The 12,983-nt window shown below is 43.2% G+C and overlaps 1 protein-coding gene across 13 annotated transcripts in view; it reads right to left on the reverse strand.

Moving 5' to 3' along the window:
• mapk8ip3 (mitogen-activated protein kinase 8 interacting protein 3) overlaps nt 1-12,983 on the reverse strand; it is a 92,091-nt gene that overhangs the window by 49,560 nt on the left and 29,548 nt on the right. For 5 of the 13 annotated variants that reach the window (XM_082973555.1, XM_082973556.1, XM_082973552.1 and 2 more), the window contains exons 3-6: nt 4,261-4,331; nt 4,020-4,111; nt 3,372-3,395; nt 648-762 (exon numbers count right to left, since the gene is read on the reverse strand). In XM_082973555.1, coding sequence (XP_082829681.1) covers nt 648-762; nt 3,372-3,395; nt 4,020-4,111; nt 4,261-4,331 — 302 coding nt within the window. The remainder of the gene's footprint in view (nt 1-647; nt 763-3,371; nt 3,396-4,019; nt 4,112-4,260; nt 4,332-12,983) is intronic. The other 8 variants (XM_082973562.1, XM_082973559.1, XM_014192220.3 and 5 more) reach the window with 3 other exon arrangements.

The following is a 12,983-nucleotide window of genomic DNA, read 5'->3' on the forward strand; positions in this document are numbered from 1 at the left end:
ATGGAGAGTATGCAAGTGCACATTTAGGCTGACAGGTGGAGAATAGGGAAGCCAGGGTTCTTCTCTTGCAAGGATCGTTCACGATCTTGCTTATACTTACAATCTTGCACGTAGACTTAGTAACAAAGCATCACACTTACATGTGAAACGAGATGTAAAGACAGGTGCAAATGGGACGATAGAAGCTAAGTTATGTTCTATTATTGTAGAAAAAAAGCACTTAAGTGAAAAGAAATTACACCAATTTAATGTAATATTTTGTCCTAATATTAATGTATCCCTCATATCTGTTTATACAATGTCATGTCTTCATTACACTCACTGCCATAAAAACCAATCGACATACACCACAAAGAAAAGCCCTTGGAAGACAAGGGACACAAGCAGGCGTGAGGGATGTGTCTGGATGATTCTGAATGAAGGTGGGTGAGGCATGACGTGTTCTGCAGACGTGAGGTCCAGGGGGAGTGTCTGGGTGCATCCCAAATGGCATCCTATTCCCCTTTATAGTGCACTACTTTTAACCAGGGCCTATAGTGCTCTGGTCAAAAGTAGTGCACTATAAAGGAAATAGGGTGCCATTTGGGACGGACCCTCTATCACACCTGGTAGCCAGAGGTGTAGCGGGATTGGCTGAGCTCGCTGACCTGCCAGACGTTGGTCCCAGACCCAGGCATCCTAGCCCCCCCGAGACCCCCACGTACCATTCCCATACCCTCTCCACTGGGGTACAAGCTCAATGACGGTGGACGCTCCACCTTGCTGCTGGAGGAAAAGACAGGGGGAGGGGTGGGAGGAGAGAGGAGGAGGAGAGGGGAAGGATAAAGGTTTGAGAGAGAGAAGAAAAAGACAATGAGAATGAAAGACAGTGAGGGGAAAGAGAGGAGAGGGGCAGAGAGAGGATGAGATGGAGAGGGAGGGTGAGAGATAATATACTGTACATTAGGTATCTGGAGAGACGTGAAAGCTAACTTTGGGGTTGCATAACATAAAACTGAAAATCCCCTGAATTAAGCACAACACACAAAGCCAGCTACTGGACAGACTGACACTAAACCAGACCAACATAATATGACACAATATATCCATATTATGGAGAAACGGGAGAGACCATATGGACTCGCCTGTTGCCCAAATTGATGACGTACTGTATGTTGCGCAACTGAGAGTAAAGTGGAGACGAGTGGATTTGGTTCAGTCAAGCCGGTGCGAATGACCAGTGCAACGATGTTGTATCAAGGCTTGCCGACGTGAATTGCTTCCCACAGGGTAGCTGTATCACATGGGTAGTTTGTTCCATCCCAATTGATTTTATCTTGAGTAGGATAACAGCCTACATGAAAAAGAATGTGTAAAATTGGTAGTAACCATATGGATGTCACCGTGATACAGTCTACTGCTCAATGGGGAGAGTTTGTCGGCAACAACTTTTATATTTATTTTTTCACCAAAGAAAACAAGTGAAAACAACAATACAGATAAAAACAAATTAAAACAAAAAAACGGTGTGCAGGTGTGGTTGGAAGCCAAAGGGCTTATAGGAAAACCACACCACAAAAAACAATATGCAATACATAAGTACAACTAAACTATTAACGTCTACATAAAGAAAATATATATTACTCCGATAAAAACGTAATGATTCCGAATACTTTCCCAAGTCCTGACTTCGGCAGACAAGTTTCAAATTCTCGCTGAGGTTTCTAGCCACAAGCATAAACTAGCGAGCTGGGAAGGGCTCATCAGGACGATTGCATGAACTAACTGAACCGAATCCATTCGTCTCCACTCGATTCAGCTACGCGACAGACAGACAGACAGACAGACAGACAGACAGACAGACAGACAGACAGACAGACAGACAGACAGACAGACAGACAGACAGACAGACAGACAGACAGACAGACAGACAGACAGACAGACAGACAGACAGACAGACAGACAGACAGACAGACAGACAGACAGACAGACAGACAGACAGACAGACAGACAGACAGACAGACAGACAGACAGACCATAAACAGTTGGTGATAGAGGAGAAGGTAAAGGACAAAGGCACGAACTCTGGGTCATTCCATATTGGGACATAGTGGGGGCAGGGGAACTTCTAGTCCAAGAAGGAGAGGCTGGTTGGTCAATGGAGCCAGGGCAGTGATCGTCAAGTCCTGGGAACCACAGTGTCTGCAGACCTGATTCAACTAATCAACAAGCCCCCCCAGTAGTTGAATCAGGTGTGTTAGTGCTGGGCTGGAGCAAACGCCTGTATACCCAGCAGACCTGGGTTTTTAAATACCTGAAAAATAGTGCTAAGCGATGAACCACATTTTAGTTTTTTTGTTGTTATTACAAACAACTAATTGACCAGTGTCGTTTCAATTACTTGAATTCGAGTTATTATATATTTTTTTGTTAGCCCAATGTGCCATTTCTCTAGATAGAAATCAAATCATTGACGAGAGAAATTAAGTCCAGAGCTATATGGGATGCTGGGCTGAAGGGAGTTGTAGTTTTCATTAAGCAAATATTCAATCAAGCTCAGCTCAGAAACGTGGTAATTAACTACAATGGCCATTATCCATTGTGCCTGTTTTTTCTGGTTCGGATACATTTTTACGCCTGCTACGTTAGGTTAGATACACACAGACCGCATTCGCCACCGCATGAGAGAGAGGATAGTAGACAACACAATGACGAGAGTGAGGGATAGAGAGTTCGCCTTATCCACTTTAAAGAACTAGTAAAATTATTTTGTCTGACAGTTCTGCAGCATACTTAGGCAGGCTAGCCTAGCTAAATAGGTTGACTAAAGACAGTACAGTATGGTGAGAACAAAGATAACGTTAGATGGTTGTCTGGCTGGCTGCTACTGCCTGAGCAGAGTTGAGACGAGATGTTGACTTTAGACTTTAAGGATTGAAAAATTATAAAGTCGTCAAATAAAATTAAGTAATATAGACAACTGAAATATTTTATAGAAATTCTCTATTTGTGGACCTGACAGAGACAATGGAATATTTCCAATGTTTTGGCAATTGAATGTTCACTATTTTTGACATCTCCATTAAAAAGCTCTAATCATTTTAATGTAAAAAATAAATAATCGAACCGAAACAACTTCAAAAATCACTAATCGCTCAGCACTACTGAAATAAATATCTGAGTTTGGTTCAGCTTGCCTGGCTTTATAAACCAATAGAAAAGTCCCAAAAAGACTCAAGCAAAATCTGTGAGTGTTTAAAAAATTGTTTCAAGTATTTGAACCTGGGTCCTATACTCAGGACCAAGACTGACAAACACTGAATGAGATTGGGATTGAGGGGACAGGGATGGGGGGGTAAGAGGCAAAGAGGTATTTGGGGGTAGTGATTTACCTTTTCCTCCACACGTGGCGTTGACTGTGCAACACAGCAGCACGAGCACAGAGTGAGACAACGAGACAGACATATGGTGATTAGAGTGAAGCCAAACCATGGTACAACAAGTGGTGTAGTGGAGGGTAAACACACATAAATGTTGTTTAGTTTAATATTTTATTTTGCACAAGCATTTATCCACCTTCTGCGAAAAAAGGGCATCGAAAGTATAAGGAGCGTTATTTTACTCACCACAAACAGCGATCATCTTTTACCAACCTGTTTTGTAAACCACTACATCACTGGTCACAAAACAAGCTAACACAGGCTAACACACAGCACAGAACAACACAACTACAGCACACTAAACACAGAACACTAAACCCAAGCATAACAAACCACATACCATTACCTCAGCATAGTTGTTACTACTAGCTATGCCAGGATCAATTTCTATACTCTTCCCCCTGCACACACACGCCTACTAACACACGCAGCCACCCACCCATGCACACTTTCCAGAAAGGTCACAACTAACTATATTATTTTATATCTATGTTGTTGTATGAACTGTATTGTTTTGTCTGTATGCTGCTCAATGGATTTCCTCACTGGGGGATAATAACGTTTTCTGATGAAAATGTTTTTAAAAAGTCAGCCACTCACGTTCGTCCACTGCCTGGCCCTTCTGACTGGCTGTTGTTCCCTGCCTGTTGCATCTTGGACCTCTCAATATGCTCCACATATGTTTGAATCATCTTACAGGAAGAGAGAGGATGAGTGAGGAAGATGGACTTCGTTATATTGTACCAGGCAAACTACATCAAGATACAAACCTAGCAGCTAGTATGGAGTCAGATACTAAACTCTCCCATGCACGCTGACACACACACACAGCTGTTACTACCTCTGTGTGTCGCTGGTGCAAAGCGTTGTACTCCTTCTTCATGTCTGACTCACGCTCCTCCAGACGCGTGACTGAAACCCAGAAAAACAGAATCAGAGTCAACCAGCCTCCCTTTGCAACAGCACTGTGGGTTATACACTTCGGGCTGGACACAGATCTTGGATCAAATGAGATTCTCCATTGAAAGTGTCTATTAGTCCAGGATTTGCTGGACATGGCTCCATATTGGACAGTGGATAGTGTGATGGTGCTCTCCATTTAAAGCTGGTCTGCTTTGAAACACTAAATGGTGGCAGGCTCGTTCCCTCATTAATTGAATATGTGAGTGTGTTTGCTGTCAGAGGCACTAAAACCCTATTAAGCCATATTGACCACAGAAGACAGAACATGCACTGGCTCATCCGGACATTGTGGGTTAAGTGTAAAACAGGCTATACGGTGTCCTTAAATACTACATGCAAAGCTCTTCACGGTGCAAAACCAATGTGTGCTAGTAGGGTATGTGTAGTTCTCCACAGTGTAGGTAGACAATAGTGCACAGTCACTATGTGCTGGGCTATGCACTTTGTGCTTGGCTGTCAATAGTGCACCGTCACATTGTGCTAGTTATGAGTAATGCAGACTCACAGTGTGTGTGGTAGTTCTGATTAGTGCACAGTTACAGTATGCTAGTTTTGAGAAGTACACACTCACTCTGGACAAAGTAGTTCTAGCTCTGAGTAATAGTACACAGTATTTTAGTACTGAGGTACTATTCACTCTGGTCAGAGTAGTTCTAGTTATTAAAGACTGATGAGCAACAGAAAAACACATGCAGGATCGATGTGTTGTCTTATGTAAACAAAGTCTGATCCATCGCACTGCTGGGCATAACTGTCTCGCTGTATATGCAATTAGATACAGCGCAATCACCTGCAGCTGTTTATCCCATGTAGTGGGCAAATGGCATTGTCGAAATCAAATTGTCAGAGTACTTCTAGTTAATAAGTCTATACTCACTCTTGTTGAAGTAATGTTTTTAATTATTCTTTTTTTATTACGGGGTGGATCAGCTTTAATATTGCGGATAGATTGTTGCTTCCATCAATGTAATTGTCTGCATCATTTACAATCCCCCATATATTTTTGGGGTAACTATATACAGTTGAAGTCGGAAGTTTACATACACCTTAGCCAAATACATTTAAACTCAGTTTTTCACAATTCCTGACATTTAAACCTTGTATAAATTCCCTGTCTTAGGTCAGTTAGGATCACCACTTCATTTTAAGAATGTGAAATGTCAGAATAATAGTAGAGATAATGATTTATTTCAGCTTTCCTGACATTCCCAGTGGGTCAGAAGTTTACATACACTCAATTAGTATTTGGTAGCATTGCCTTTAAATTGTTTAACTTGGGGCAAACATTTCGGGTAGCCTTCCACACGCTTCCCACAAAAAGTTGGGTGAATGTTGGCGATTCCTCCTGACAGAGCTTGGTGTACATACACACACATACATACACATATATTACCGTTCAAAAGTTTGGGGTCACTTAGAAATGTCCTTGTTTTTGAAAGAAAAGCACATTTTTGGTCCATTAAAGTAACATCAAATTGATCAGAAATACAGTGTAGACATTGTTAATGTTGTAAATGGCTATTGTAGCTGGAAACAGCTGATTTTTAATGGAATATCTACATAGGCGTACAGAGGCCCATTATCAGCAACCATCACTCCTCTGTTCCAATGGCACGTTGTGTTAGATAATTCAAGTTTATCATTTTAAAAGGCTAACTGATCATTAGAAAACCCTAACGCAATTATGTTAGCACAGCTGAAAACTGTTGTCCTGACTAAAGAATAAATAAAATTGGCCTTCTTTAGACTAGTTGAGTTTCTGGAGCATCAGCATTTGTGGGTTCAATTACAGGATCAAAATGGCCAGAAACAAAGAACCTTCATCTGAAACTCGTCAGTCTATTCTTGTTCTGAGAAATGAAGGCAATTCCATGTGAGATCTTGTACAACGCTGTGTACTACTCCCTTCACAGAGCAGCGCAAACTGGCTCTAACCAGAACAGAAAGAGGAGTGGGAGGCCCGGTGCACAACTGAGCAAGAGGACAAGTACATTAGAGGGTCTAGTTTGAGAAACAGACACCTCACAAGTCCTCAACTGGCAGCTTCATTAAATAGCACCCGCAAAACACCAGTCTCAAAGTCAACAGTGAAGAGGCGACTCCGGGATGCTGGCCTTCCAGGCGGAGTTGCAAAGAAAAAGCCATATCTCAGACTGGCCAATAAAAAGAAAAGATTAAGATGGGCAAAATAACACAGACACTGGGAAGAGGAAGGTTGGAAAAAAGTGTTATGGACAGACTAACCTAAGTTTGAGGTGTTCGGATCACAAAGAAGAACATTCGTGAGACGCAATTTTTTTTTAAAGATGATGGAGACGTGCTTTATGCAATCTGTCAAGCATGGTGGAGGCAATGTGATGGTCTGGGGATGCTTTGTTGGTGGTAAAGTGGAAGATTTGTACAGGTTAAAAGGGATCTTGAAGAAGGAAGGCTATCACTCCATTTTGCAACGCCATGCCCTGTGGACGGCGGGTTAATTGGAGCCAATTTCCTCCTACAACAGGACAATGACCTAAAGCACAGCTCCAAACTATGCAAGAACTATTTACAGAAGAAGCAGTCAGCTGTCAGCTGGTATTCTGTCTATAATGGAGTGGTCAGCACAGTCACAGGGTCTCAACTCTCTTGAGCTGTTGTGGGAGCCGCTTGACCGTATGGTACCTAAGAAGTGCCCATCAAGCCAATCCAACTTGTGGGAGGTGCTTCAGGAAGCATGGGGTGAAATATCTTCAGATTACCTTAACAAATTGACAACTAGAATACCAAAGGTCTGCAAGGCTGTAATTGCTGCAAATGGAGTATTATTTATAATCTTGTCAACGTCTTCACTATATTTCCTATTCCTTATGAAACTCATTTCATGTATGTTTTCATGGAAAACAAGGACATTATATATATATATATTATATATATATTATATATTATATATTTATATATACACTGCTCAAAAAAATAAAGGGAACACTTAAACTCCAAGTCAATCACACTTCTGTGAAATCAAACTGTCCACTTAGGAAGCAACACTGATTGACAATACATTTCACATGCTGTTGTGCAAATGGAATAGACAACAGGTGGGAATTATAGGCAATTAGCAAGACACCCCCAATAAAGGAGTAGTTCTGCAGGTGGTGACCACAGACCACTTCTCAGTTCCTATGCTTTGGTCACTTTTGAATGCTGGCGGTACTTTCACTCTAGTGGTAGCATGAGACGGAGTCTACAACCCACACAAGTGGCTCAGGTAGTGCAGCTCATCCAGGATGGCACATCAATGCGAGCTGTGGCAAGAAGGTTTGCTGTGTCTGTCAGCGTAGTGTCCAGAGCATGGAGGCGCTACCAGGAGACAGGCCAGTACATCAGGAGACGTGGAGGAGGCCGTAGGACGGCAACAACCCAGCAGCAGGACCGCTACCTCTGCCTTTGTGCAAGGAGGAGCAGGAGGAGCACTGCCAGAGCCCTGCAAAATGACCTCCAGCAGGCCACAAATGTGCATGCGTCTGCTCAAATGGTCAGAAACAGACTCCATGAGGGTGGTATGAGGGGCCGACGTCCACAGGTGGGGGTTGTGCTTACAGCCCAACACCGTGCAGGACGTTTGGCATTTTCCAGAGAACACCAAGATTGGCAAATTCGCCACTGGCACCCTGTGCTCTTCACAGATGAAAGCAGGTTCACACTTAGCACATGTGACAGACGTGACAGAGTCTGGAGACGCCGTGGAGAACGTTCTGCTGCCTGCAACATCCTTCAGCATGACCGGTTTGGCGGTGGGTCAGTCATGGTGTGGGGTGGCATTTCTTGTGCTCGCCAGAGGTAGCCTGACTGCCATTAGGTACCGAGATGAGATCCTCAGACCCCTTGTGAGACCATATGCTGGTGCGGTTGGCCCTGGGTTCCTCCTAATGCAAGACAATGCTAGACCTCATGCGGCTGGAGTGTGTCAGCAGTTCCTGCAAGAGGAAGGCATTGATGCTATGGACTGGCCCGCCCGTTCCCCAGACCTGAATCCAATTGAGCCCATCTGGGACATCATGTCTCGCTCCATCCACCAACGCCACGTTGCACCACAGACTGTCCAGGAGTTGGCAGATGCTTTAGTCCAGGTCTGGGAGGAGATCCCCCAGGAGACCATCCGTCACCTCATCAGGAGCATGCCCAGGCGTTGTAGGGAGGTCATACAGGCACGTGGAGGCCACACACACTACTGAGCCTCATTTTGACTTGTTAAAGGACATTACATCAAAGTTGGATCAGCCTGAAGTGTGGTTTTCAACTTTAATTTTGAGTGTCTCCAAATCCAGACCTCCATGGGTTGATAAATTGGATTTCCATTGATTATTTTTGTGTGATTTTGTTGTCGGCACATTCAACTATGTAAAGAAAAAAGTATTTAATAAGATTATTTCATTCATTCAGATCTAGGATGTGTTATTTTACTGTTCCCTTTATTTGTTTGAGTAGTGTATATATAGTATAAACATTCATACATACATTCATACATACATACATACATACATACACCTTTTTTAAATATACCTGTCACATCTGCTCCTGCAACATCCTCTACTGCTCATCCTGTGTCTCCTTGACCTGCCGCCACTCCCCCAGTACTCTCTCCCTCTCTGTGCGTGTGTGATTGTGTGGGCGGAGACAGGTGTGTTAGAGTCAGAGCAGATCCCCGCCAGCTGTAACCTGTTCCATAATCAAGACCTCTACAAATACTCAGCCCTGCCACTTCCACGCTGCCAGATCGTAATCTCTGCTCAGTCAGTCTACGGTTCTAGCCGTTTGATGCTATTCAGGAACTGTTATGCCAGTTTTCCTTGCCTGACGCCGTTTTCCTCTCCGCTACAGTTCTGCCCGCTCTGACTCTGGTCCCTGTCTCCAGTCCCACGTCTTGTCATCCTGCTACTCTGTCCTGGATTCCACACTCTACTAATCCCTTGGAATCCCCTCCGGAACTGCTTACCCTGTCCCAACCCCTCTCGCTCCAGCCTCAGCCTCCGCACCTGGTTTCCTGCAACCCACCCAAGCTTCCCCTGGCCTGCACTCCATCTCCCCCCTGTGTTGCAATAAAATACTTTGGTTACTTCATCCCAGTTTCCTCGTCTGAGTCTGCTCTTGGGTTTACCTGTTCCACTCCGCGTAACAGTAAAATCTGGCCAAGAGATGAACCCAGCAGACTCTGCTACTCTCCACCAAACTCTCGCTGGCCAAGGCGCCCTGCCCGAGCAACATGACCAAGCCCTGAAAACTCCTTGATGAGCTCCAGAAGGGTTTTCACGGAGCCTGTCTGACCTACAAGGCCGAACCTTCGCCCAGAGCTCACAACCCATCCCAAGTCCTTATTCTCCATCCCGGGAGCCATTTGTTCCAACTCCCGAGCTCTACGATGGCAACCTCTGAGCTTGCAGAGCCTTTTTAGTACAATGTTCACTAGTATTTGAGCAACAGCCCTACTCTTATGCTAGCGAACGGGTAAAGATTTCCTTCCTGATTGGCTGCCTCCATGGAGCAGCGCTTTCCTGGGCCACGGCGGTGTGGGAGAGACCGTCCCCATCTGCTTCTTCTACTCCAGATTCATGGAGGAGATGCGGAAAGTATTTGACCACCCGGGCTGCTGTAAGGATGCCGCTAAACAACTCCTGTCCCTCCGTCAAGGCCCCTATAGTGTTGCTGAGATGGCATGTGAGTTTCGCACCCTCGCCACAGAGCGGCTGGAATGAGGAGGCCCTTCAGGGAGCATTACGGAACGTGCTCACTGAGACCTTCAAGGATGAGTTGGTGTCCAGGGATGAGCTTCATGAACTCATCCCTCTCGCTATCCGCATCGACAACCGTCTCCGTGAGCGTCGGAGGGTAGGTAGGGTTGCATGTGCCATAACATCTGCTTCAGTGCCTTGTCCTCCTTCTCCGACGCCATCCCCAGGCTTGTCCAGATCCTGAACCCATGCAGACAGGTGTGCTTGGAGTCAGAACAAATCCCCACCAGCTGCAACCTGTTCCATAATCAAGACCTCTACAAATACTCAGCCCTACCACTTCCACGCTGCCAGATCGTAATCTCTGCTCAGTCAGTCTACGGTTCTAGCCGTTTGTTACTATTCAGATCCTGTTATCCTGTTGTGCCTGTTTTCCTTGCCTGACACCATTTTCCTCTCCGCTACAGTTCTGCCCACTCTGGTCCCAGGTCTCGTCATCCTGCTACTCTGTCCTGGATTCCACACTCTACTACTCCCTTGGATTCCCCTCGAACTGCTTACCCTGTCCCAACCCCTCTCACCTCAGCCTCCGCACCTGGTTTCTTGCAACCCACCAGAGCTTCCCCTGGCCTGCACTCCATCTCCCCCTGTGTTGCAATAAATACCTTGGTTGCTTCATCCCAGTTTCCTCATCTGAGTCTGCTCTTGGATTTCCCTGTTCCACTCCACGTAACAATACCTTCCTTTATTATGCCCTGCAAACCCTACCACCCCCCTCCCAATTGGAGTAAACTAATAAACAATAACACTTAGGCATCTACTTCCAGCTTACACATTTTACAGAGAATCTATTTTACAAAAGTTATATTTTCTTTTGTTTTTAGTCCTGGCAGCCTTCCTCTATTTCTGATGTCCATCCAGTTTGATTTCTATTTGCCATATATTTGTAACTGAGCTATTTCAAAGTTTCTGAACCTATATACATTTTACAGACCCCGTATGTTTTACATTTGTTATTAGTCCCACTCTTCAACTCCATTCAACACCTCCCATCTCGGATTTCTATTTGCCATTATTTTAACTGTGCTGTGAGGCTTCACAAAAGTACTGAACCTTTTTATTCTCATAGTTTCTACAGATTGTAAATATTTTTTTTTTGCTGAAATCATTATTGATCGATTGACAGACTTTTCAAATCACCCAGTATTGCTATCTGTAGCCTTAGCTCTAGGTAAATGTTGCAATTCTTCAGCCATCCCTGGACCTGTGACAAAACGAGCTACATCTGGACAGTACCAAAATAAATAACTCTGCCTTCTCGTGGGCAAAATCTGCAGAGCTGGGAAGATTGTATCCCCCATATATAACCTATTGATTGGAAGTTTCGAATGTCAATTCATAAACCATGTGCCATGGAATCGGTACATCAAAATCCCTTCCCAACTATTTTGCAATGTATATGGCACAGCTGTACATTTTTTGGGTCCTTAAAAGAAAGTGGTATATTTTATATCAATTTTCTTTGACCAATTTTGGTCTTTAATGCAGGGCCGACAGACAAGTTCCTTACTTTTTCCCTCTTCCATTTTTGGGTAGATCAGACATTTCCATATGTCTGTGTTAGCTGCATGTGTGACAACTCCACCAGTCGTATTTATATAATTTACAAAGATTATACCTTTAACTTTTAATCAATTTGTATATTTCAGTTTAACCACAATACTTGAATGATTTGTTCTGTCTTTTCAGGTGGATTAAACTGAAATTGCAACCAACTTTCTATGGCTTGTTTAAAAGATAACATTTGAGATTATTTTGTTTTCAAATAACCAAAAGTGAGCAGTTGTAAAGGGAAAAAGGCCATTCTGGAAGATGGGGTGAGACATTCTTACTAATATACTAGAGAACCATTTTGGCTTTAAGCATAACTTTATGACTGATGCATTTAGTGAGAGGTCTAATGCTTTAATATTTCATTTCTGCCCTCTGAATTCATTTTCATTATATAAATAGGCCCTTTTAATTTTGCCTGGCTTGCCATTCCAAATAAAATTGAATATTTTTTGCTCATATAATTTAAAAAGCAGGTCACTAGGTGTAGGCAAAACCATAAGCAAATAGGTAAAACGTGATATGACTAAAGAGTTGAATCAGGGTGATTTTTACACAAATAAACCGGTATTCTCCTTTCATTGTAGCAAGATCTTATCAATTTTTGCCAAATTTCTATTAAAATGTATTGGAGTGAGATTTCTTTCTTTCGGGATATGTATACCGAGAATGTCCACATCCCCGTCAGACATTTTTTTGGTAAACTACACGTTAATGTAAAAGTTGAATTTTTTAGTGATCCAATATGTAATATTATTACGTATTACACAATTATTATAATATTACACTTATCATAATTTGGTTTTAATCCAGAGAGGTTATAAAAAGTATCTAGATCCTCTATGAGGCCGTGGAGGGATTCTTATTGTGGATTTAAAAGAAAACATGAATCAGTGTACATGTACAATGACATCTTTGTTCTTAAGCCATGGATTTCTAATTCCTTAATATTATTGTTGGATCTAATTTTAACAGCTAACATTTCGATGGCAATAAATAGATATGCCGATAGTGGACAACCTTGTTTTACTCCGACAGTTTAGAACTTTCTGAGATGTAGCCATTATTTACCATTTTACACGAAGGGTTACTATACATAACTTTAACCCATTTTATAAGAGATTCTCAAATTGAAATATTTCAGGCATTTATATATAAACCCCAGTCGTACTTTATCAAAAGCCTTTTCGTACACGGTCGCCAGGTGTACGGTGTTTCCTCCAACACATTGGTGTAGCTGGCTTCCGGGTTAAGCAGGCATTGCGTCAAGAAGCAGTGTTGCTTG

Source organism: Salmo salar, chromosome 03 (genome assembly GCF_965601325.2).
Source record: "Salmo salar chromosome 03, fSalSal1, whole genome shotgun sequence".
NCBI lineage: Eukaryota > Metazoa > Chordata > Actinopteri > Salmoniformes > Salmonidae > Salmo > Salmo salar.